The sequence below is a fragment of the Canis lupus genome, chromosome 11 (genome assembly GCF_011100685.1).
Source record: "Canis lupus familiaris isolate Mischka breed German Shepherd chromosome 11, alternate assembly UU_Cfam_GSD_1.0, whole genome shotgun sequence".
Classification (NCBI taxonomy): Eukaryota; Metazoa; Chordata; class Mammalia; order Carnivora; family Canidae; genus Canis; species Canis lupus.
In genome coordinates, this window is record NC_049232.1 from 6231271 (window position 1) to 6258626 (window position 27356).

The following is a 27356-nucleotide window of genomic DNA, read 5'->3' on the forward strand; positions in this document are numbered from 1 at the left end:
TTTGGTTCCTTAGATTGCAGGCCATCTTGGTTTGCATACATACAAGTTTTTAAGAAGGTAATTGTCTTACCCCTTCTGATCTATACTTTGCTAGTCTTAATTTTCTACTTTTTGGTAGAAGAATAAGGGATGGGGGCAGGAGAATTAGTGAATACCCTTACCCCATTTCTGCATACTCAAATCCCATCTCCAAATACTAGGTCTGATTTCACCTCCAGCACAAGTTTGAAATGAAGGCAAAAGAGGTATTAATTGCCATTTTATTGTTATCTTCTTATTTTCACTTTTCCAATCTAAGATTAATAAAATGGATAGCATTTTTTTAAATTATTCTCATCTTGGTGTAGTCAGTAATTCTATTTTTACATATTTAAGTCTTTTGTTCACTATCTCTGATTTCCTACTTTATTTTTTTTTTAAGATTTTATTTATTCGTGAGACACATAGAGAGAGGCAGAGACATAGGCAGAGGGAGAAGCAGGCTCCCCACAGGGAGCCCGATGTGAGACTCCATCCTGGGACTCTGGGATCACGCCCTGAACCAAAGGCAGACGCTCAACCACTGAGCCACCAAGGCGTCTCTCCTGCTTTATGTTTTTATTTCCAATAAGGCTTCATCCTCTTAAAGGGAAGGATTTGGGATGAGTGGTGGCTGACTTTAAGTGTATTTTTAATCTACTCTTTCTAAAGGCAAAATGGTAATATGAGATAGACCTAAGTGTTGGGATATATGAATATCTGCCATATTGGTCCCTCTAATTTTAATATTTCAAAAACTTTTTAATTAAAAAGGAAAAGATAGACTGGGATCAGTTTATTGAAAATCTTGACCAATAAGGCAAAGAGGGTAATGGGTGGAGATACCCTTTAGTAGAAGAGCAGCACTTTACAAAGCTGAATTTGGCCTCTATATTTAGAATGACCTAGAGAATAAGGAAACGGAAGAAATGGAATTTAGGCAAATTCAGCATTCTGGTTTTTGATAAATAAGTTCTTAGACCAGGTGGTGGCATCGAGAATAGAAAGGAAAGAGGAAGGAATACTGTTTCTTTATGTCATCATTTTTGGTAAACATTCTGGAATGAAAGAATGTACTACCAATTCTGCCTAATATATTTTATATACTGCCTATCTCAGATCTAGTTGTTCACTGCTTGAACCTAAGTGCTCTCCGTGAACTGGGTTAACATTTCCAAACCAAGACCTGTAATATTGTCACCTATGTGGAAGATCATCCTCTAAGAAAGCATCAGTTAGCTCTGTTACCAACAATATGGATTTCAAATTACTCTGGCCCGTCTACATGGAGCCTGTGTCTATTTGGCAGAGCTCTCATTTACAACAGTCTTTGGCTGCTTCTACAAGTTTCTGCAAACTTTTATTCAAGCCAGTCTCTTTATAAACTTCTAAAAGAAAAATCCTTAGGCCATTCTTTTACCCCACTTTAAATAGCATTGCTCCACACATTTCGTTTTTACAAAATCACTGACTTTTTCCAATTCCATGACATAAATGAGTAATTTTTTCACAGTTATTTGGGTAAATCCCACCAACTTGATCAATTTTGTATTTATTAAATCAGATCTGACTTGAAAGTAAAAATTACCTGTAATCGCTTTGGGGTTAAGTAGATCTAACCTCTTCTGATATTGTATTCCAGTCATCTAGAGAATATACATCTAAATTCCCTATTCCATTAATCTGTAATTTTGAAGCAGCCCTATGTAACCTGTAATCAAAAAGCAGTGTTTGATAGATGCTCTTACCGTTCTGTCATTTTCCCCCCCATTCAGGATAGGAAATGCCTTTGAAAGTCTTGTTTATTTTCTAGCACTATAAAAAAAAAAAATGCTGTAAAGTAATTTCAGCTTCAAAATTATTAAGAACTTCTTAATAGAATATTTAAAGTTTTATTTTTATTAACTTGGCCTAGGTCATCACAAAACTCATTAATATTAATGACTTAGACTAGAGAGGCATTAAGACTCTCTAATCATCAACAGATACAAAGCATTAAACCAAATTGTGTAGCTTTATTATGTTATGAGTCATTCCAGTCAGAGGCCACATAGGACAAGCAAAAGCTGAACAATTGAGTTTTAATGTTTCTGATCCAAACCTTTGGTTTCTTACTTCTCTTTGTAGATAAACTGGAGTTTTAGAACTACACTCAGACAAATTTTTTATGGACTTCATAGGAGTGTATGACTCATTAAAATAAAACCCTTGGCACTAATCGTTCAAAAAAGTATTTATTAGTATAAACTAGAAAAGAGAGAAAACTTGAGCCAATACTTACTTTTTTAAAAATATCAATTTTTATTTTATTTTTTTAAGATTTTATTTTTTTTTTTTTTAAGATTTTATTTATTTATTCATAGAGACACAGAGAGAGAGGCAGAGACACAGGCAGAGGGAGAAGCGGGCTCCATGCAGGGAGCCCAATGTGGGACTCAATCCAGGGTCTCCAGGATCACGCCCTGGGCTGCAGGCGGCACTAAACCACTGCACCACTGGGGCTGCCCCAAAATATCAATTTTTAAATCACATTTGTATTCGCTTAAAGAAGTGTGCATAAGATAGGACTTTACTAATGTTTGAAAAGTTACATAAATATAAGCCGCTAAGTAATGTATTCTGCATAATCAGAGAATATGATCTAACAGCCTCTGGGCCTATCACCAGCCTTCCCTATTAAAACAGCAGCACATCGGATTATAGTGAAGAGAGTAGGAAGTTTTCAACCCTGAGGTGAGTAATAATTGCACTATATTCAAGACAGCTGATTTTACTTACCTCCCCTTGGGTATAAACAACAGGACCTTTTAAACTGTGAACATAACATGGAATATGGATACTGATTGGGGCATTTTTGGTAAATAGAACTAATAATTTGAGACATTTTTTTACAGTAGGGGTTGGCAAACTTTGTTCTGAAAAGGGCAAATAGTAAATATTTTAAACTTGCAGGCTATATAACTCTGCTCTCCTAACACAAAAGCAGCCACAGATGAACCCTAAACAAATGAATGTAGCTGCATTCCAATAAGCCTTTATGAAAACTGATAGCAAGGCAGATTTGGCCTGTGGACTAGAGTTTATCAGCCCCTGGTCTACATTCATTTGATTCCCTTACTCTATAATCCCTCTAATCAGCAGGGATTAGCTTCTCTCTACTGATCCACCAAAAATACTTGGGCCAGTGTCGCTAACACTGTCCTTGTAATGGAATCGAAATAAAAGCGTATCTTGTCTCAGTTGGTTCTTGGGAGCCTTTGATACTTGAATCACACTTTCCTTCTTAAAACTCTTTTCTTAGGGTCCATAATAACACTTTCCTAGTTTTTTTCCAGTTTCCAGGTCTTTATCCTGCCTCTCAAGGCATCCCTCATTTTTTTGTGTTTGCAAACTTCCACTTGTTTATATCATTCCTTAAATATTGGTGTGCATTAGGGATCAGTTTAAAATTTATATTGTTTCCAGAATAGGCAAATCTATAGGTATAGAAAGTACATTGTCATTGCTTAGGACTGGGGTTAGGAGAGTAGGTGGATGATATCTATAGGATATGGGGTTTCTTTTGGGGGTGATGAAAATGCTTTAAAATTACATGTGGTGATAGTTCAACTAGAGTTGTACAACTCTGTGGATGTAGAAACCACTGAATTATGCACTTTAAATGGGAAAGTTGTGTGGTGTATTAATATCTCTATAAAGCTGTTTAAAAAGTATTAGTTAAAAAAAAATAAAATAAAAAATAAAAAGTATTAGTTAATGGGGCACCTGGGTGGCTCAGTCAGTTAAGGATCTAACTCTTGGTTTCTCTTCTGGTTGTGATCTCAGTGTCATGAGATTGAGTTGAGAGTTGGCCTTGTGTTGGACTCCATACCCTTGGCAGGAAGCCTGCTGGAGATTCTCTCCTCCTCTCTCTCTCTCTACTCCTACCCCCAGCTCACACTCACTTCTGTGCATGCTCTCTCTCTCTCTAAAACAGATAAGTAAAAAAATCTTAAAAAATTACTAGTTCTGGCAGCCCTGGTGGCCCAGCAGTTTAGCACTGCCTTTGACTCAGGGCGTGATCCTGGAGACCCAGGATTGAGACCCACGTCGGGCTCCCTGAATGGAGCCTGCTTCTCCCTCTGCGTCTCTGCCTCTCTCTCTGTGTCTCTCATAAATAAATAAAATCATAAAATAATAAAATAAATAAAATAAAATAAAATAAAATAAAATAAAATAATTATTAGTTAAATTCTCCAGTTATTATTTTCCCTAAATTAAAAATAAAACCCTTGTTCTACCCTTTCCTCAACTACGATAATACCAAGTTAACTACCTGCCAGTACTCTCTGTGTTGAGTTCATTGTACTATGCCCCAGACACGGTAATATGCCCCATTAATATATTTGTTAATTATAGTATCTATATATGCCCATATTCTTACTGGCTATGTAATGTTCCATTGAACATTGAACATTGTTCCATGGTGATGAATTTCTTTGAAATTAATCTTTCAACTTTCCTTTATCTCTTCAGATGGATTTCTTGGAAGAGTATATCAAAAAGCATGAACTTTATTTTGAAAAAACTAAAATGTACAAGCAGATACTGTATTTTAAATGTAAAATGTAATCATGAACCTCAGATTTACTCGGGCTTATAGAAAAGTACTAACGTGTTAGAACCATTTCATCTTTGGAATATGCATTGTTAGTTAATTTCACAATTCCAAGAAGATTGTGCAAATTGTAATCAGGTAATTAGGTTAGCAGGGAATTAATGAGGATGGGAAAATGAGCTCGGGCTTCATCTGTCACCATTACAAGTTAAAAATTTGTAATGGAGCAACATGATTACAAGATAACAACTTCTTCTAGAAGGCTACTGCCTTAAATTAACCCCATGATCAAATTATTGTTCCTGCCTGTCTTTAGGACTTTGGGTCCATTAAGTGTAGAGAGTAGAATAGGGGTTGTCTTATGATTACTCTGCAGGTTCACAAACAGTGCATTCTTAGCTGTCCTAAGCACACGTGTCCCTTAGCACACGATAAATCCAGTGCCATTAAGAACATGAAGCAAATGTTGAACTTACCCTTTTTTATTTTCCAGAAACAGAGCTTCCAATGTGCCAGTAAGAAATATAAATTGTAACTAAATTGTGAAATTAATACCCATTTAGGTGCATATATTAGCCCTCTTCCTTGAAGACTGACATGACAGTGCAAAATAGACAAAAATTAAACCAACATGTTTTTAATTACCTTTTTCTTAACACTGTGAATTATATTCAGTTATTTAATTTAGGATGCAAAATCCGTGGTAGCTCTTGAAGTCCACACACATCATCCACATTTTTGTCTCTGAATACAATAAAGTGATTTTATGAACAAAGGAGAAACTCCAATTTGGACATTGAGCTCAGAGTCTTTAAAAACCATGCACTGGGAACATTTCATTTAGTATCTAGTTTACCTGGAATCCCTCAGCTGGGATACTAACACATGTTTTAAGAAGTTAAGGAATGCAGCCTTTCTAAATCTGTAATGATAATGCTTCAGTAATCAGATAAGTACTTATAATTAGAATAAAGAGTAATTTCCAGAAAAAGATAGCATCACCTATAATATTTATTACAGAAAAGAAGCTCCATTTTGTAGCTGTCAGTGCTCTTAACATAATTTCTCACTACATTTAAGGAGCTTCTTGTAATCATATTCAAAACCTCTTATCTTGCTGATTATATTCAGCAACCATAGCTAAATATTTCAGTACCAAAGCTGAAAATCATAATGACATATCAGCATACACATAATAAATTACAGTTAATGAATACTATAGAAGCTGCATGTTGATTGGCTCCAAGTTTGTGATCTGCTCATGCATAGCATATTGTAATTTTTAAGAGGACAGAAAATATGATGATGATATGACTGCTAAACATACTGTTTTGTCTATGCAAGAACAAAATAATATTTTAGCCAGAATTAAAAGGGCATATAAAAATAATGGGTCAAATGTCCTAGCAGCTGAAGTAGATACCTCTGATTAAGCATTTTGTGATAATATGTCACACACACTTTGACACAGTTTTTATATTGAGTAAAAGTTTCTGGTCAAAAATGGTTCACTGTTCTCTTGACAGCCAAAACTTGTGTTTTTAGCTAAATATGTGAAAAACTTCAAATTTTCTGATTTCACCAGCATAGGAAGGGGCCTTCAAGTGTGAAAAGCCATTTTTCAAGCTAACTAGGAAATCAGTAGTTAAATTACTGTACTTTGTACTTTATGCATATATATTGAATAAAACAAGACTTATGAGACTTACAAGAGTACTTCATCAGTGGGGTAAATACTATAGTATGATGGAAAAATATTGTTATCATTTAGACAAAATCCAGTTATTCTAATCCTCTCTGTATAGTATTTTTCCCCATGGGAGGGAAAGTATTTAAGCATGCTTAAATTTAGCAAACACATTTTCTTAAAACTTAGCTCAATAAGGGGCATCTGGTTGGCTCAGTCGATTGAGTGTCGAACTCTTGATTTAGGCTCAAGTCATGATCTCAGGGTTGTGAGATAGAGCCCTGCCTCAGGCTCTGTACTGGGAGTGGCACCTACTTGAGATTCTCTCCCTCCCTCTCCTTCTGCCCCTCCCACCCCCACTCACACACACTCTCTCTCTCTCAAAAAAATAAATAAAAATTGAGCTCAGTAAACATACGTATTACTAAGTACTGTGATCAATACCATACTTGGCTATTGGCCTACAATGAAGAAAGCATAGCCCCTGCCCTTGAAGAGCCTACCATCTGTAGTACAAAGGTGGGTCATTCCATTCTGTATAGCATGGAAAAGCAGTAACTGAAATATGCACAAAGGGCTGTTAGGTCAACTGAATTAAGGATCTGGCCAAATCCACATGTGTGCTCCTTTTACCCACAAGAGCCATTGGGAGCACCACTGAAAGAACACAGGGAACAGCATGACCAAAGACCCAAAGGGCAGTCTGCAGAGTGTACTGGTATGGCTGGTGCGTACAGTGTGCTAAAAGGATGCGAAAACTTGAAGCTATAGGTGGAGTCAGGGGCCAGATTTCTGGAAGTCTTGAATGCTATGCTAATAAGCATGAAATTCACCTTTACTGTGTGTGTATGTGTATATATATATATATATACACACACACACACTGTCTATATTCTTAAATAGAAAGTGTTTTGGCAAACTTTTTCAAAGATTTAAAAAAGAAAAGCTGTCATTTGGTTGATTTAAGAAATGTCTTTCGTGGCTTGTATTCCATCTCTTTGTTGAAATTGTCCTTTTGCAGCTTTTATAAAACCTTGATATAAACTGAGGTGTCTCCAGTTTGCCGGCTCCCCCCCTCAAGCAGCACGGGCTATTGTGCCCGGGAAATGTGGGAGCCTGCTGGATAGGTTGCTGTTTTCCTGAAGAGCCTTTGGAATCACAGGGTTTGGTGGAGTGATAGAGATCAGCTCCATAGTCAGGTGCAAGTGATTATTTCTCTTACTCTCTCTGTGATGTTCTGTATTCATTGGGCTGACATATTTTTGTTTGTTTGGAATTAGAATGTTAAACATGGCAGTGATACTATGTTAACTTCTATGAAATATTCCTAGTATTTCTTTTTTGTTTTTTGTTTTTTTTTAAGACAAACATTACCTTTTTTTTTTCTGGAAAGTTGTGAGGATTTGAAAATTTAAGTTCACATTATTTCCCTATTATTTAAGACACGTTGGTGCTTTATCAACCCTATTTTTCAAAAGATTTACTCTCAGCATAGCTTCTGTGTATTTATGTGTAGAATTAGAGAGGGGGTGTAAATGTGCAAATTCACGGAGAGAACTTTTTTCTATAAATTAGCCTGATTTGCAGGTGAAAGTGCTATTTTAGGTTGAGTTATCCTAACAGTAAAATGAAAAGAACAATGATTGGTCTCCCCATAATATACTTCATGTTGGTTCATCTTTGTGGGACCAGCTGCCTCATCTTTTGAATAAAAGGGTTGAACTAGGGTTATTGCCAGAGCTCTTTCTTACTGACATTTTGTGGTTCTCTTAACTATCTCAGTTCACCAGTTTAATTTGTTTATAGAGGTTTGCCTTTCAACATCTTCAAGCTCTAGAATTGAAAAGAACCTTGGGAGGTCATGTAGTCAAGCTGCTTCATAGAAAAGTGGAAATTTGCTTTCCCTCCACCTACGGTGCTTTTGCTTGCACCTTCTCAAGCTGGCACCCTCCGAATCAGAGCTGATTGTAACATCTGTTACCCCTTTGGTTGCCAGGATTGATTCCACTGATCTGACAGATGGGCAGAGGATCCCTTCCTCCCTTCTGTCCCACGTACCTTCTTAGCTATAAAGGGCAACCTGCCTACCTAGAGAAGGACCTTTCTTTGGTCAAGGATATCACACCTTCCTGTTTGTCTTTGTATTGGCTCTCTGTAATGTTTCTTGAATGATGACAGAAATGGCTAATGCTTATATGTATCGTAGAATTTCATGGGGTTTTATTTTCAGTCTGTGATGAGAGCTTAAATTACATCCCTCGGTTTTTTTGAGCAATAATAGTGAATAGAGGTACTGGAATATATTTACAGTTATCTATTACTGTATATAGTTAGAACATAATGTTTAGATGTATTTATTAAATAAATGATGCCTACTGTCTTTTGTTTTGTAAATCCAGTCAACATTCAGTAGAGCTTGAAATATTATTTACGTATTATCTTTGCCCTTCATGTAACTGAAAAGGAGAAAACTTCCTCTTTAGGTACCTAGCAAAGTATTTTTAGATTCTGTCAGAACATGAGATTAGGTTTTCTTTTACTGGAATCCTTCACCTCCTCTGATTTTCTAGGTGAAAAGCTAATTGTGTCATTTCTAATTCCAATATCCAACTAAGCAATGTAAATTTGGCTTAACTCTTAACTAGTTGAGACCTGTACTATTTGGGGGTTGTTTTTACTTGGATAATTTGTGCAAAGGCTAATGCATTTCTCACTTGGAAAATGTATGTGTTCCTACTTCCTAAGTAATGAGAAAGCAAAGGATATTTTTACTGTCAGCTTTCTTCAATTTAGACCTCTCTGAAGGCCTTACTAAATTTTATTTCCATGAGAGTTTTGCTAATGGGTAGTGCAACATTATCCAGGTGCTTGTAGATAAGACTACAAATTAAAAATGAAAAGGAATGGGTGAACAAATGTATCTTTCTTGTTTTTTAAGAAGTTGGCAGAATTTTAATCTCGCACTCTGATTTTCACTTTGCAGAGTGTTCAGAGAGGATGCAGAGAATTCTAAATTAGGTTTTAATGCAGGAGACCAGCTTAAGCAATATAAATAATGAATTTCCTAAATGGGTTCTTGGTTGTAATCTTATATGTAGAAGGCAAAAGAGAGTAAATCTTCTAGTCTGTGTATGTTTACCTAATATTATTAGTGACTTTAATGTGTTTTTTTTTTTAATTTTTATTTATTTATGATAGTCACAGAGAGAGAGAGAGAGGCAGAGACACAGGCAGAGGGCTCCATGCACCGGGAGCCTGACGTGGGATTCGATCCCGGATCTCCAGGATCGCGCCCTGGGCCAAAGGCAGGCGCTAAACCGCTGCGCCACCCAGGGATCCCTACTTTAATGTGTTTTACTGGAAAATGGAAGATTGAAGATATATTTAAAAATAAGGCTCCCCAGTTTTATTACCTGTATACTAACTCACTAAATTATTTTGACCCATGTAATAAGTGCCCACCATACGTTTTCACATACTATGCACCTGTCAGTGCTCTTAGCCTAATTTGTGGGCCTGGTGGTACTTGTCATTTATGGAACACCACCTACCCTAAATACTGGAGTTCCATAGGGTGAGCCCCAGACCTTCCTGTCTTCTTATACTGCATTCTTTTCCTGGGCAGTCATATCTACTCTTACAGTTTCATTCTTATTTGTTTTGTTTTGTTTTTTTTTTAAGATTTATTTATTTGAGAGAGAGAGAGAGAGAGCATGCACAAGTAGGGGGAAGAGCAAAGGGAAAGAATCCTCAAGCCAACTCCCTGCTAAGCATGGAGCCCATTGTGGGACTCAGTTGCACAACCCTGAGATCATGGTCTGAGCCAAAATCAAGAGCCAGAGGCTTAACCAACTGTGCTTAACCCAGGTGCCCCACACTTTTGCAGTTGTAAATATCCATATATCATAACAAAATATCAACGTAAGTATCGTTTTTGGCTTTCTGGATTTATTTCATTCATTTGCAGGGAAGTCTCACAGACATAATCAAGCTAATTGTGTCTGAAACTACCCCTTTGATTCTTTCCTTCTTCAGGTATTCTCTAGTTTCCTAATCTTCCCTGCCTCCATCTTTTGCCAGAAAGCTGAGGGTCCTTCTGACTTCTACTCCTTTATACAAATACCCTCACTCAAATCTGTCACCAAGTACTATCTCTTCACCTCTATACCATATCTCATTTTTCTACTTTATCACTGTTGCCATCACATTAAATCAAAACACTATGTGGCCTGAACCAATACAGTAGCCTCCTAGCTGGTTTCTCCACACCCAGTTTGGCCAACTACATTTACAAATAAAAGCAGGGCAGTTGTTAATATGTAAATAAAATTATGTCATTCTTTTTTTTTTTTTTTTTAAGATTTTATTTATTTATTCATGAGAGACACAGATAGAGGCAGAGACACAGGCAGAGGAAGAAGCAGGCTCCACACAGGGAGCCCGACGCAAGACCCGATCCCGGGTCCCCAGGATCACGCCCTGGGCTGAAGGCAGGCGCTAAACCGCTGGGCTACCGGGGCTGCCCAAATTATGTCATTCTTATAGTTAAAACTCTCCAGTGGTTTTCCATTGTTCTTAGAAGAAAGATCTTCTGTCCATCCCAGAAGATGGAGTCTATCTGAGTTTGCCAGGAGTCCATCTGAGTTTGCCAGGGCTGCCATAACAAAGTAGGTCAGACTAGGTTGCTTAAATAACAGAAATTTATTTACTTACATTCTAGAGGCTAGAAGTTTGAGATCGAGGTGTCAACAGGATTGGTTTCTTCTAAGGCCTCTGTCTTTGGCTTATAGATGGCCATATTCCCTCAGTGTCTTCACATGGTCTTTCTCTGTGTGTTCTGGGTCCTAACTCCTATTCTTATAAGGACACCAGTTATGTTGAACTCAGGCCCATCTACATGACCTCATTTTACTTTAATTGTCTAAGACCCTAACACTATATACAGTTATGTTTTGAGATCCTGGGGGTTAGAATTTCAATGTGAATATGGGGGAGACACAACTCAGCCCACAACAGTACCTAAACTGATGGTTGAGGGAGTTGTGAACATGTATAATTTTATACATGCATTTGCATTACTCTAAGTAATGTCTCAATGTTCCTTATGGTCTTGCTTCCACTACCATCTTTTCATCAAAATCTTAACTGCTTATTAGGTCAACATATTGCTTTGAGTAGCTGTTGAAAAGATACTAGAAACATTGGTGTACAAGTATTCACTCCCTGTTTTCATTTCTTTTGGGTATATATTCAGGAGTGGAATTGCTGGTAATTCTTTGTTTAACTTTTTCAGGAATTTCAGGTTGTTTTCCACAGCTACTGCACCATTTTACATTCCCACTAGCAATGTGTATGGATTCCAGTTCCTCTACATCCTCATCAACAGCTGGGTTTTCTCCATTTCCACTGGCAAAATTATATTTTTCTTACTAAAGATGAAGAAGTATCTCATTGCAGTTTTGACTTGCATTTCCCTAATGACTTAGGATGTTGAATATCTTTTCATGGGCTTACTTAACCATTTGTGTATCTTTTTTGTTTTGTCCTTTGCCTTTTTTTAAACTGAGCTTGTCCTTTTGTTGTTGATTTATAGGAGTTCTTTATATATTCTGGTATTATACTCTTACTAGATAATGATTTGCAAGTATTTTCTTCCATCCTATAGGTTGTCTTTTTTTGTCCCTTGCTTCTTTTATATCTTAGCTCAGATGTCATCATTTCGGTGAGATCTTCTCTACCTACCTACCACTGAATCTCCACCTACCCACCTCCCCTTTCCCTGCTTTATTTTTCTTCCTAACACTGAACATCAATAGACATTCTTACATGTATGTATGTGAATTGTTATTGCTGTTGGTCTTACTGTTACAAATCTTGTTTGTTGTCTTCCTTTGTTAATGAGGGGTACTTTTGTCTCTGTCACTCATTACGTATATGTATTTCTAGAATAGGCCCTGTAGGGATTTAATCCATATTTATTGAATAAAAATGAACAAATGAATTTAATACCTAGTGGTTCCATCCTTTTTTTAATTGGTAAAATATGGCACACATACATAGAAGAAGCACAGTGACTTGTAAAAGAGCACCTTTAGCCCATCACCAAGAAATATATACAGTATTGTCATTACATCAGAAGCCTCCCTTATGCCTCCTCCTCCTAAGTACTACCTCCTCTGTCCTCTATCCAGTCATCCAGAGGTGATCACTATTTGAATACATCTGGTAATATCTTTGTTTCTTACTTTATAGTTGTACCACTTAAGAATTTGTCTCTAAAACCTTTTTTACTGTTGTTTTTTAAGTCCCCATATAAATGAAAAAAATCAATACGTGTCTTCTGTTCCTTTCTCTGACATTTATATGTTTGAGGGTCATGCATGATGTCGTATTTAGCTGTAGTTATTTTCACTTCTATATAATGTTCCATCGTATTGCTGTACTACACTTTATTTACATATTCTGTTGAAAGAAATTCTAGTTACTTCCATTTTTTGGTTCTTTTGAATATTAGTGCTATCAGTATTCTTGTACTGTCTCATGGTGTCTGTATGTGTACATTTCAGTTGAACATAACATGAATACTTAGGAGTGAATTTTGGGGTCATAGGGTATGCATATATTCAGCTTGAGTAAATAATACCAGCCAAGTTTTCAGAGTAGTTAACAAGTTTTCATGCCTTCCAGCCATATGGTTGCTAATACATTTTTACATGGTTTTGGCTGTTTGGATGCCTTTTGTGAAGTGACTCCTCAAGCCTCTTGTCTTTTTTTTTTTTTTTTTTTTTTTTTTGCCTTTTTAAAATCAGAGCAAGGCTGTCAAACCAGGGCACTCTTGGGCAGCCCAGAAGTACTGCTGTCTGCTGGGGAAACTGCCAGGAAACCTACCAAGAAGAGAACTATCCAGAATTTTTAGTTTCTCTCCCACTTGTATTCCACCAGAGCCAGGCTTCCAGATCATCAGCACATAGCTGGAGTCCCTTTTAACAATCTCATCTGGCATCATGAGAGTCTTCTGACTGTTTCCTCCTTCACTCCAGCCAAATACCACCAGCCAGGTGGCTTTTTTTCTTAATGAAGTATAACTGACACAACATTGTACTAGGTTTAGGTGTACAACACAATGATTGGATATATGTTCTGGTCCATTTTTAAATGGAGTTTTGCCTCTTTTAATTTGTAGTAATTTTTGTGTATTCTGGGTATGAGTCTCTGTGGCTTTCCTTTTATTCAAAAAAAAATTATTTATTTATTTATGTATTTATTATTCATTCATTCATTCATTCATGAATGAGAAACACAGAGAGAATGAGAGGCAGAGACAGAGGCAGAGGGAGAAGCAGGCTCCGTGCAGGGAGCCTGATATGGGACTTCATCCCGGGACTGCGGGATCATACCCTGAGCCAAAGGCAGACGCCCAACTGCTGAGCCACCCAGGTGTCCCTGTGGCTTTCCTTTTAGTTTTTGATGATATGACTTGATGAATGGAAATTTTGGGTTTTAATATATTCTCACTTATCCATCATTTCCTTTATATTTAGTATGTGAGATAAACAGTACACATCACCCATCCTCTTTATCCCCCACCCAACAATAACAACAAAGCAGAATCACAAAAAAAAAAAAAAAAAAAAAAAAAGATCTTATTTACTGACCTCACCTTTAATGTAAAAAAAAAAAATCTTTGTTTATGTGAAATGGTATGTATAATAGTATCTTGACCTAGTTGGGTATTGCTAAATTACTTCCTTTTTTTTTCTAGTAACATCTTACCTATTGAAACTGTTATCTGTATTTTGTCTCACATGAAAAGAACAGTTCTGGATAGCCCTTAATTTCCAACTCAGACTCTTCTAGTTCATTGTCCATTGTTGCATGGTTGTTTTTCTTAGGTGGCTTTCTTACCATGATGTGCCTCTGTGTGCTCATCTGTTAAAGAGGAATATATTATGACATGCCTTGCCTCTTCAGACTGTTTTAAAATTAACATGAAGTAATGTAGGTGAAAATACTTTGAAATGTTAGCAGTGTCAGGACTTTTAGATTACATATAATCATCATACGAGCCTATTTCTTTTTTTATTTAATTGAATAATTATTTATTTATTTTTAATTTAAATTTTGGTTAATATACAGTGCAGTATTGCTTTCTGGAGTAGAAGTCAGTGATTCATTACTTACATACAACACCAGATGCTCATCATAACAAGTACCTAATCCCCATCAGTCATCTAGCCCATCCCCCACCCACCTCCCACCCTCAACCCTCTGTTTGTTCTCTGTCGTCAGGAGTGTCTTAGGGCTTGTTTTCCGTATCTCCTTTTCTTTGCCCCCATCCCATATGTTCATCTGTTTTGTTTCTTAAATTCTGCATATAAATGAAATCATATAGTATTTATCTTTCTCTGACTGACTTATTTTGCTTAGCATGATGTCTTCTAGCTCCATCCATGTGGTTGCAAATGGTAAGATTTCTTTCCTTTTTTTTTTTTTTTTTTTTTTTTTTTTTTGGTGGCTGGGTAATATTCTATGGTGTGTGTGTGTGTGTGTGTGTGTACACTTCATCTTCTTTATCCATTCATCAATCGATGGACATTTGGGCTCTCTCCATATTTTGTGAGCCTATTTTTGTGTGTGTCTGAAAAACAACTGTAATATTTTTTATTTAAAAGCACACTTGTGGAATTTCATGTTGTCTGCATTAACACGGAAAAAGTAATTATATAAACGCATGTAACCTGACAATTTTTATGGGACCCGTGTGGTCCATCTCTAAAAAGAGTTTTTCTAAGAGTTATCCATTACAGCTAAAGCCCAGGGTGAATTTTCTTTTTCTTTTCTTTTTCCTAAAGTGGAGTTGATATGCAATATTATATTACAGTTAACCTTTGAATAATATGAATTTGAACTGGGCAGAACCACTTATACATGGATTTTTTTTTCATTAATACAGTACAGCACTGTAAATATATTTTCTCTTATGACTTTCTTAATAACATTTTCTTTTTTGTAGCTTTATGATGTATATACAGTATAGAAAATAAAAACAGTAAATAATCTATGTAACTTACAAAATTTGTATTAATCTATTGTTTATGTTATCATTATTAGTAAGGCTTCCAGTCAACAGTGGGCTATATTAGTAGTTAAGTTTGGGCAGAGTAAATGTTACATATGGATTTTCAACTTAAATGGAGGGGGTCAGCATCCCTAAGCCTCATGTTCAAGGGTCAACTTTAGCTTCAAATGTACAAATATTTCAACATTTATGTATATTACAGAGTGATCACCATGATAAATCTAGCTACCGTCTGTCACCATACATAATTGTTACATATTATTAACTATATTGCCTATTCTGTATATAGTATCCCTATGTCTATTTATTTTATAAATGGAAGTTTATACCTTTTAATCCCTTTTCTCTGTTGCACTTATCTCCTCACCCCTCTCCCCTCTGGCAGCCAGATTGTTTCCTGTATCTATGAATCTGTTTCTGTTTTGTTTTGTTTTCTATATTCCACATGTGAGTGAAAATATACAGTATTTGTCTTTCTCTGTTTGACTTATTTCACTTAGCATAATACCCTCTAGGTACATCCATGCTGTCACAGATGGGAAGCTTTCATTCCTTTCATGATCAATATTCTATTTTATTTATATATACTATGTCTTCTCTATCCATTCATCTATTAATAGACATTTAGATTGCTTCTATATCTTGGCTGTTATAAATAATGCTGCAGTGAACATAGGTGTTCATATATCTCTTCAGGTTGGTGATTTGCTGGTGGGTTTTTTGTTTTGTTTTGTTTTTCATAAACACCCAGAGGGTGGAATTGCTGGACCACATGGTAGGTCTATTTTTAAGTTTTTGAAGAGCCTTCATACTGTTTTGCATAGTGGCTACACCAATTTACATTTCCACCAACAGTGCAGGAGAGTTCCTTTTTCTCCCCATCTTTGCCAACACTTGTTATTTCTTGTCTTTTTGTTAACAGCCATTCTGACAAGTCGTGAGATGATATCTCATTGTGGTTTTGTTTTGTGTTTCCCTGATGATTAGTGATGTTGAGCATCTTTTCATGTGTCTTTTGGCCATCTGTAAGTCTTCTTTGGAGAAATACCTATTCAGTTCCTCTTCTCATTTTTAATCATATTGTTTGGGGTTTTTTTCCTATTGTGTGAGCTTTTTATGTATTTTGATAATTAACCCATTACCAGTTATGTCATTTACAAATTTCGTCTTTCATTCAGTAGCTTTTTTATTTTGTTGGTTTGCTTCACCATACAAAAGCTTTTTAGTTTGCTGTAGTTCTTAGTTGTTTACCTTTGCTTTTATTGTCCTTTCCTGGGGAGACAGATCCAAAACAATCTTTTTCAGACTGGTATCCAAGAGCTTATTGCCTGTGTTTGCTTCTGGTAGTTTTATGGTGTCTGGTCTTAAACTTAAGTCTTAAATCTATTTTGAGTTTATTTTTGTATTTAGTGAAACAAGGTGGTACAGTTTGATTCTTTAACTTGTAGCTGTCCAGCTACATTTATTAAAGAGACTGTCTTTTTCCCACTGTATGTACTTGACTCCTTTTTTGAATATTAATTGACTATATAAGCATAGGTTTATTTCTGGCCTCTCTGTTCTGTTCTGTTGAACTATGTGGTTTGTTTGCATGTGTGTGTCTGTACCATACTGTTTTGATTACTACAGCTTTGTAGTATATCTTGATTATCTGGAATTGTGATACTTCCAGTTTTGTTCTTTTTCAAGATCACTTTAAGTCATTTGGGGTCTTTTTGACCATACAATACAAACTTTAAGATTGTTTGTTCTATTTCTGTGAAAGATGCAATTGGTTTTTGATACTGATTGCATTGAATCTGTTCTTCCAGTCCATGAACACAGACTATCTTTACATTTATTTATGTATTCTCCAATTTCTTTTATCAGTGTCTTATAGTTTTTAAAGTACAGGTCTTTTACCTCCTTCGTTATATTTATTCCTAGGTATTCTATTATTTTTTATGCTATTGCAAGTAATATTGTTTTTTAAATTTCTCTTTCTGATTTTGTTATAATTGTATAGAAATGCCACAGATTTATGTATATTAATTTTGTATCCTTCGACTTTACTGAATTTATTAGTTATAATAGTTTTTTGGTAGAGTCTTTAAGGTTCTCTATATTTTGTATCATGTCATCTGCACATAGTGACAGTTTTATATCTTCTTTTCCAATTTGGATGCTTTTTATTTATTTTTCTTATCCAATTACTGTGACTAGGACTTCCAATACTATGTTGAATAAAAAATGGTGAGAGTGGCATGCTTGTCTTCTGACCTTAGAGGAAAAGCTGTCAGCTTTCCACCACTGAGTATAATGTTAGCTGTGGGTCTGTCAGAGGTATATTCCCTTCTGTATCTACTCTGTCAGTAGTTTTTATCATAACTGTGTGTTGAATCTTATCAAATGCATCTTCTGCATCTATTGAGATGATCATATGATTTTTATCTTTTTTGTCAGTGTGGTGTATCACATTGACTAATTTGTGGATGTTGAACTATCTTTGCATTCTGGAATAAGTTCTTCCTCATCATGGTATATGACCTTTTAATGTATGATTCAGTTTGATAATATTTTGTTGAGTATTTTTGCATCAGTGTTCTTCAAAGATATTGGCCTGTAATTTTCCTTTTTTATGGTGGCTTTGTCTGGTTTTGGTATCTTGGTGATGCTGGCCTCATAGGACTCTGGAAGCATTCCTTCTTCAATCTTTTGGAATAGTTTGAGAAGGATAGGTATTAACTCTAGTTTAAATGTTTGTTAGAATTCACCTAGGAGGCTGTCTGGCCTAGGACTTTTGTTTGTTGGGAGGTTTTTTGTTTTTTTTTTTAATTACTGATTGAATTTCAATACTGATCAGTCTGTTCAGATTTTCTATTTCTTCTGGACTCAGTCTTAGAAGGTTGTATGTTTCTAGGAATTGATTCATTTCTTCTAGATTATCCCATTTGTTGGCATGTAATTATTTGTAGTACTATCTTATGATCCTTTGTATTTCTCCAGTATTGGTTGTAATTTCCTCTCATTTCTGATTTTAATTATTTGGGCCTTTTCTTTTTTTCTGGAGAAGTCTGGCTAAAGGTTTATTTTTTTTATTTATTTTTTTTTTAAAGATTTTTTTTTAAATTTTTTTTATTTATTTATGATAGTCACAGAGAGAGAGAGAGAGAGGCAGAGACACAGGCAGAGGGAGAAGCAGGCTCCATGCACCAGGGAGCCCGACGTGGGATTCGATCCCGGGTCTCCAGGATCGCGCCCTGGGCCAAAGGCAGGCGCCAAACCGCTGCGCCACCCAGGGATCCCCTGGCTAAAGGTTTAGCAATGCTGTTTATCTTTTCAAAGAACTAGCTCTGAGTTTCATTGATTTTTTTGTCTCTATTTCACTTATTTCCACTCCTATCTTCATTATTTCTTTCCCTTTACTAACTTTGAGTTTAGCTTGTTCTTTTTCTCATTCCTTTAGGTATAAGATTAAGTTGTTTGAAGTTTATTTTTTTTCTTGTTTTTTGAAGTGAGTCTGTATTGCCATAAACTTCCCTCTTAGAAGTACTTCTGCTATGTCCCATGGATTTTGAATGGTTGTGCTCCCATTTTTATTTGTCTCAAGGTACTTTTTTTATTTATTCATTCTCTGTTGACTGGTTGCTTTTTTATTAGCATGTTGTTTAACTTCCATGTGTTTGTGGTTTTTCCAGCTTTCTTGTTGTGATTGATTTTATTTTCATACCATTATAGCAAAAATACTTGATATGATTTCAGTCTTCTTAAATTTATTAGGACTTGTTTTGTGACTTAACATGTAACCGTTCCTGCAGCATATTCCGTGTGCACTTGAGAAGAATATGCATCTTGCTTTTGGATGGAATGTTCTATATATGTCTCTTAAGTCCATCTGGTCTAATGTGTCATTTAAGTCCAGTGTTTCCTTATTGATTTTCTGTCTGGATGATCTATCCATTGAAGTAAATGGGGTGCTGAAGTCCCCTACTGTTATTGTATTACTGTCATTTTCTTCATGTCTGAATTTACTTTTTTTTTTCTTCTTCACCAAATCTACTACATGTTACCCGTAAGTTGTCCTGGATAATAACAAGTATCCATTGATATTCCTCTTAAACACACAAGCAATGAAAAGCCCTTCCAGAAATAATTTGTAGTACTTAACAAGTCATTATATTCCTCTGCCAGACAATATAAACTCCCTGTTAGAATCACCATTTTTTAAACAAATTATTTTAACTTAAAATACATTTTGCCTTGTATGAAAATATCCTCTGTATCTAATTACTGGAAAAATGGGAATGTAATGTTCTCATAAAGTTTTTTCTTAAACATTTGACTACATAAAAAGTAGTGAAGTACAGTACTATTTGAAGATATATGAAAAATACATACATGTATTTGTTTCACCAAGTGATTAGAGGTATATAGTTCAAGTTTTGGTATATAATGGACAAGGCGACAGCATTTTGATTACTTGCAACTATAGTTTTATGTCACTAAGATATTTCTCTTCTTATTTAGAATGACATAATAGGCTACAGTTTATTATCCAGACTATCTTTCTGACCCTTTGGGGGGAAAAATAGAACTAAGTCGTCAAATCTCATTATCTATTGACAGTGATAGACATGAAGCACATGGATAATTAAACCCATTGTCAAATAGCCTATAAAACTACCATAGCCAGGATTTTCTACATCTCTCACCTGAAAGTTTGTTGTTAGAGTTGCTATTGATAGCTGAGATGGCACGTTTGAATTTCATTTTTATTTTTTTTTCTTGCCTTAACAAAGATACTAATGAACCATAAGTTGAGTCAAAGGCCCAGAGTGTTAATAGAGCTAGACAGTCCAAGCCCAAGCACTGAAATACTAATAATTGGACTCTCATTAAACTAAATACACTTCTTATATCTTTGTTGGGTCTAGGCTGCACTGATTTCTGTCCAGACATGAAACTAAAGAGAAGTTGTTTGAAAACATGCTTCCTTAGTGAACAGAATCTTCCACACATTTTCTGAAGGGTAAACAATGAAGCTAGAGAGTTAATTGTGGTTTGATAAAGCCTATTTGTGACTTTCTGGTTACATTCTCAAAGAAAGCTCAGAGTGTGTTTTTCTCCTAAAAATATCATCGTCCAAAGAAAGATTCTGATCACACTCATTCCTAATATTTGCAGGACCTGAAGCAGTAGTGAAAATGGAGGCCTTGGGCCATATATCTAAATTTAAAGTCATAAATAAAGTTATCAAACTACTAAGTAAATACAATCTGTACTCCTTCCTTGATAATGTACCTTCAGTAGTGTCCTGAAGGGTGAGATTTGAATTTAGAATTCTTGGGCTCTCTGAGGTTCCGTGTCAGAGCTTGACAATGTGGGGAGTTGGCTCTCAGCCAGCCCTCCTTTCCTTTTTGTCCCACATATCTAAGTTCCATCATTTACACCCTAACACAACTGCCCTTGGCCACCCCTTGGGTAAACGTAGATTCTCAAACTCTAAAGAGAATCTCTGTACACATAGATATGGAACACTTAAAACCACTCCTGTATTCTCCCCGTATTCTCCCATATTCTCATGGTCTTCTCTAAGTCGCTGTGGGTTGAATGGGAAATGATAATAGCTGTCAGTGATTATACCTGATATTGGCATAAGTTCTTTGCATATTTTATCTCAGGTATCAGCAGTTTCCCTTCCTGTTGCTGAGTATTTCAGTCAAGCAAAACACTAAATATATATACATATCTCTCCCTATATATACATATATATACACACTGACATGCACATGTGCACACATGTTATTTTAGCTGTTGTTATTTTAAGAAGTACATTTTCAAAGTTACCTTCCTTCCCTTTCCTTAATGTAACCTTTTAGAAAACGCTACCTCAAAACAAAGCAAAATTCAGGAAACAAGGACCCAGCCTGGCTATGACCTCTGAGTGTCCATACAGTAAATCAGTTGTTCACAAACTGATTCAGTCTTTAGTCCTTCCTAACATTTGGATGGGGGGAAAGTAATGAACTTGTCTTGCTTTTCTATAGGATAAACTGAGGCCTATCCTCTTCCTGTAACTGCTGGAAGGAAATATAGCACTACTAGATAATACTGATTTCAACCTTTGGAGATTTAATAATGTGTCAATTAGCCTACTACTTTTATCCCTCCTAAAGAATGAAACTTTAAAGCAGATATGCTCCTTTATTCATTTTAAAGCTAACAACTTAGCTAGGTGTTGCAAGAGAAAAGAAGTGTGGAATTTGATCCTCTGTGCCTTGGCTTCTTGAAAAGGGAGGCAGCATATCTGAACATAGGCTCATTGACTTTCCTGGAGTTAGTGGAAATACTTTGTTTTGAAAACATTGGTTTTTAAAGTAGAAATGGAAATCATCAAAACAGATAAAATGAAGAAAAAAAATAGCCATAGAAACAAGCGATGAAGCACGTGAATTCACATCTGTCTTCAACCTTGGTCTGCTTCTTCGTTCATGGTGCCCATTTTTGTCCTGTGAGCATGACAGCATGGTCAGAGCAGGAAACACATTCTTGGCATTCTCTCCTCATTAACTTTCATTTGCCAAAGGTACCTTGAATCAGACACATTTGACCCATCTTCAGAAACTATTCTAAATGTTTCCTCAGTTTACAAAATCACCTAAAAGCAGGTTGGGGTGGGCCAGATCCCCGTTGCACTCTGCTACACCATTGTGCACATATGCACAGTATTCCTCTGCACCCATGACTCCCACAAAGGTTGCCCTTGTCACATCTGAGGCGAAAGGAAGGAGTGTGTTGAAGTCTCTGCTTTGAAGCTGTCTCGTTAATTGTTAACTTTTGCTGAGTCTGTACATTAGAAAAGGTAACAATCTCAGCATGTTAAGATCATAACTGCTAGATTAATGCTTGGAGGCAGCAGCTGTGCTGACGGGAGGCATTAATGGCTGGATGAGTTCAATCAGATACGCCGCCTCCAGTGTCTTTGCGTAATGGTATTTGCTAGATTTCAAATGGACTGCTGAGAAAGATGAAATACAATCTCATATATTATCTCTGTCTTGAAAAAAAAAAAAAGTAGATCATGAAATTGTTCTTTTGCTGGCATATATTTTATTAACCTTTGTGGAGTCAACTTAAAGAACAGATGTCCCTACAGAGTTGAAATCTTTTGCTAAAGTAGAGGGTCATTAAGTGGGTCTGTGAGTTCTAGGAACAGTGGGGTTGAGTGGAGCAGATATTTTTTTAAACCACTTGGAGAATAAGGCATATTCTGGAGCTAACCAGAGAGGAAAAAGCTACAATGTAAATTATGTATAACTAAATTCATTCTTTTTCTTCTTCCTTCCAGAGCATGGAGAAAGTTCTTGTGGAATTCAGTCACAAAGAGTTGTTTGATTTCTACAACAAGGTCTGTATTTTTAAAATAATATCTGCTATGTGGGGTTTGCATAATGTTGCATTCTTTTTATGAGTTCTTATTTTTAAATGACCTATTATGGAGCTAAGTTCTTTAAACATCCCTTGTAAACACCGTATGTTTCACGGCAGGAAGCATTGCTGAGATGAAGAGAATCTGACAAACTAAATCAGGAAGAAAGTAGAAATGTTTTTAATTAAGGCAAGAGGATTATTATCTTACCTTAAAGTAAAGCATTAAGTAATGAAGTGTGTGGTACCTAGCCACACTGGCATGTTAGGTATATTTAATACTAAATATTTTAATTTGGGGCCTAAGGGAGAAGGGAGATGTCAGGCCTGTAAAGATTTGTCTTTGAGGGTATGTCTTATTTCTTTTACTGACTTTGAAATCCAGGAAGATGCACTACCCACCCTTTCAAAAGTCTTGCATAGTGATCATTCAAATTAAAACAGCTGAGTATATTTAAAACAGTAGAACTCAGACATCGTCCTTAACAAATTTGAAAACTTAGATCACTGCTATGAATTCTAATATCTTCATACAAAAAGAAAACTTTTCTACATGGTAGATCTATTGCTGTATGAATGGATTTTAATATGCATGGTTGCCACTGCCATCCTTTCCCTCCTATCTGCAAGTTTCTGAACAACCCTTCATATGCATTTCTCTCTTTTCAGCCATTTCTTCTCTTGTTTTGTCTTTATAAATAGCTGGAGACCATACAAGCACAGCTGGATTCCCTTACATGATGTTCTCTAAGACCGGTTCCTCCATCACACTCCTGCCACCTCATCATTCTGCTCTGAAGATAGACTGCCAGGTTGTGTTTTCTGAAGGATTCAGTAGCTTTCTTCTTATAAACTGCACAGCTTATCACTTCATAGAGAAATAACAGCCAAGGGAGATGATTGTTTTTAGAGCTCCTAACACACATTCTCTCGCTCTGTAAGCCAAGGGCAAACAATTGTTAAGAATACTTTCACTTTAAAGGGAACAGTAAATACCATACTGTTATTACTGTCTTGTTTTCGCTTTATTGCCTGACCTGTTTATTTTTACATATTTGAGGATACTTTATGTATCAAGGAGGATCCATGGATACAAAGTACGATGTGTAGCTTAGAATACAGAACTCCAGTAATTACATTAATAAAAGCAAAGAAAGCAACCAAATGCAATAAAAAACTTTATTTTTCCTTGAATATAATGATGTTTTGCTTGGGAAATATAGGAAAGAAATTTAAAATAGAGCAAGTAGTAGTATATCAGTTAATTCCACTGTGAGCTTCTGAATACACTTTAATTTTTTTCATTGAGTGTAATGATCTAATGATAGTCTAGGTTTTCATGTGCTTTTCTTTGTACTACAAATTAATAATGATTCACTTCATAGTATGGAAGACAGGTTCAGACCATCAATAAAAATAATTGTCATGAGTGCTAAATAAGTATCCTTAAAATTTCAAAACCGATACCTTTTACATTTTCTTCCTATAAATATGTTAATTTATTTTAGTCCATTAAATGTTTATGTTTTAGAATTAGGTGAACTGAGGTACACACAGAATTTTATGCGGTGATTATATAAATGTGAGTATGGTCGCCTATAAAAAAAAAATACTACCAGTTGAAATTTTATGACTGAAATACTTGTTCTATATTCTTTCTACAAAGAAAGACAGGAGGAGGGAGTGGGAAGATAGAAGGGGGAAAATTGAGGAAGACAGAGATTTTTTTTTTTTTTTTTTGAGGAAGACAGAGATTGATTGGAGTCAAACACAACTTTCTTCATATGAAGAAATTTGATTTCAGAAATGTCCTATGGTTAAACAAACAGCCACTGAAATTAAATCACATTCCTTCTATGAGGTATCTGCATCATATAAGTGCTGAAGGTCTCTCAAATAAATGTTCAATATTTGGAAGTTATGCCCTTATGTATGCCGTATGTTGTTGCTTAGAATGATTGGCAGTTTGGATGATTTCAGAAAGTAATATTACCATTGCTGTCCATAGTTGATTAATTTGAAAAAGTTTTTAACTTAAACTTCCATTAATAAGATATCTGGAAGACGTGTTCATAGTATAACAGCATTTATTTCCATATGTAGCTTATGGGAACTGTCTAATGTTGCTACACTCTGTTCTGCCTGTTCCAGAGGGAGCTCCCTGACTACTTAAACATTTTGGGAGCTATTCTTTCAGACTTCTTATATACAAAAACACATACATCATCTCAAGTGGAATTTGTTAGGGCCTCCTGACAGTGACCATATGGATAGGTAGAAATTTTCATTGGTTTAATGGCCAATTTAACTCCCATTGTAGCTATCTAAATTAAACATGACAGTCCAAAATGAAATTCTCGATTAGTAGCTCATTTTATGCTCCCTAAAAGGCCTGGTTTTATACTCTCTAAGAATATTATCTAAAACTATACAAAAATGTGGTAAAGAGCTTCCTCTCAATGAGTCTAGTTCAAGAAAGTCTGACCAAGGGCATTGAAGAAAGGACAAGTAGAAGGTCGAATTCCAACTGAGAACATAGCTATTCCCAAAATATATTTAATTGCAGATAATTTCATTCCATAAGGCACCACTGTTGTTGTGATGCGCCAAAGAAAATGCTCCCAAACAGTACTGAGTACCTGTTACTTTTTCATAGAAATATGGGAGATAGAGACAAGTGCTGGAATCTCCTCTCTTAGCAGGCACTCTTAAATGAGTGCTTGACATGAGGATGGGGCACACTTACTAGAAAAGAACTAATGTACTATTTTTACACCTACTACAAATAATATTTGTGATTCTCCAGTAATAATTTGTGATTCTTTTTAATTAGGAAAAAACAAAAATCATAAAGAACCTAAAATTATAGACTCTTATCATCCAAATGGCCATTAAATGACATTTTGGTAGATTTTACTAACGTGGGTATTTTTTTTTTTTACCCATATGACTTTCTCATTATTTTTTTCTCTTTTTTTCTTCCTTTCCTAACACATTGAAATAATGCCATAAATAGTTCCATACTTTGCTTTGCTTATGTAACATTATACCTGAGCGTTTTTCCTGTCCTTAGAATCTAAAATATAATTTTAATGTATATTAAATAGCCCATCATGTGCATGAGCTCCACTTTATGTAGTTATCCAATCTGTTGTTGGACGTTTAGACTATTTCCAGTTTTTTAACACATAAAAGAACTCACTGGTGACATATCTTTATATCTACAACCCCTGGACCACATCTGTCATTATTTTAGTAGTATAGACAACTAGAGGTGGGATTACATAAAAAGTATGAAGATTTATTTTCAATTTTTATCTTTAATGAGATTTTATTATAAAAATAATAGTTGCCCATAGTTTTAAAAAAATTTCCTCTTTTGCCAGTCTCACTCCCCACTTCCCAGAAGTGCCTCCCTAACTACTTGGAAACTCTTGATCTATATCTTTTCAGATCTCTTACGTAAATACACACATGTGCACGTGCCTTTTTGTGTATTTTTTTACTTATATTTATGTATGTATGTATGTATTTTTAAGTAGGCTCCATACCCAGCATGGAGCCTAACATGGGGCTTGAACTCACAACCCTGATATCAAGACCTGAGATGAGGTCAAGAGTTAGTACACTCAACCGACTGAGCCACCCAGGCACCCTTATTTATATTTATTTTAAAGCCATGTTTGCATATTGATGAATTTTTTTCCCAAAGGCCCATATCCATTTATACCACCACCAACAGTAAGTGAGAATTCAGCTATCTCAAGACAACTTCATCACCGGTTTCTCCTACTGCTCATCATTTCATTCTCCACATTGTCCTTAACCTGGGACCAGGTTTTGGGAAGAGTATGATGTGAGATAGTTGGACGCTGGAACATCACTAATTACTTGGGGTATGTCACACTGATGACACCAGAAAAGTTGAAGAGGAGATCTGTTCTATAATTAGCAAATGTGAGAGGCACTAGCACAGTATTTAAGTGTAAGGACATTGAAGCCAGACATGTATTTTAACGAATATTCAGTGAGTGCCTATGCCTATGATTCTAGGAACTTTGTATACTAGCACCATATTAACAATGATGAACAAAATAAACATGGTTCTTAAAGCACAATATTTTAGAGTCAATTTTTTAAAAGCAAGAAAATGTAATACATTGTGACGAAGTATAGGATGGAAAATAATTGGCTTCTATTAAGAGAAGATCAAAGATAGAACCAAACTTAGATTGGGGCACCAAGGAAAGATCCACTGAGACTTGAGATTTGAAGTGAGTCCTGTGGGATGAGGTAGAACAAAGCAATTGAAGAACAGAGTAACTAATACTTGATCTTAGCTGAAAGGCCAAGAAGCCATGAGAAATAGAGTAAATAATAGAAGAACAGAGTGAAAAGCCTTCTTGACATGTAGAATGGCCCATGCAGCATTCTAGAGATTGGGAAAGGTTTAGCACATTTAAGGAACCAAAGAAGATCCATGTGACCAGATGTCATGGGTAAGGAGACTATAGAATGCATTATGGTTATAAGGTGGTCCTGTCACTTCTACCACCAGAATGTCTTGC

The 27356-nt window shown here is 35.7% G+C and overlaps 1 protein-coding gene across 4 annotated transcripts in view; it reads left to right on the forward strand.

The window, feature by feature from the left end:
* COMMD10 (COMM domain containing 10) overlaps positions 1-24705 on the forward strand; it is a 185149-nt gene extending 160444 nt beyond the window's left edge. For all 4 annotated transcript variants that reach the window (XR_005366529.1, XM_038551854.1, XM_038551856.1 and 1 more), the window contains 2 exons: positions 22709-22768; positions 23491-24705. Coding sequence is in view for 3 of the 4 variants with exons in the window: in XM_038551854.1 (XP_038407782.1) it covers positions 22709-22768; positions 23491-23529 (99 nt within the window). In the remaining variant the exon portion in view is untranslated. The remainder of the gene's footprint in view (positions 1-22708; positions 22769-23490) is intronic.
* The last annotated feature ends 2651 nt before the right edge of the window (positions 24706-27356 follow it).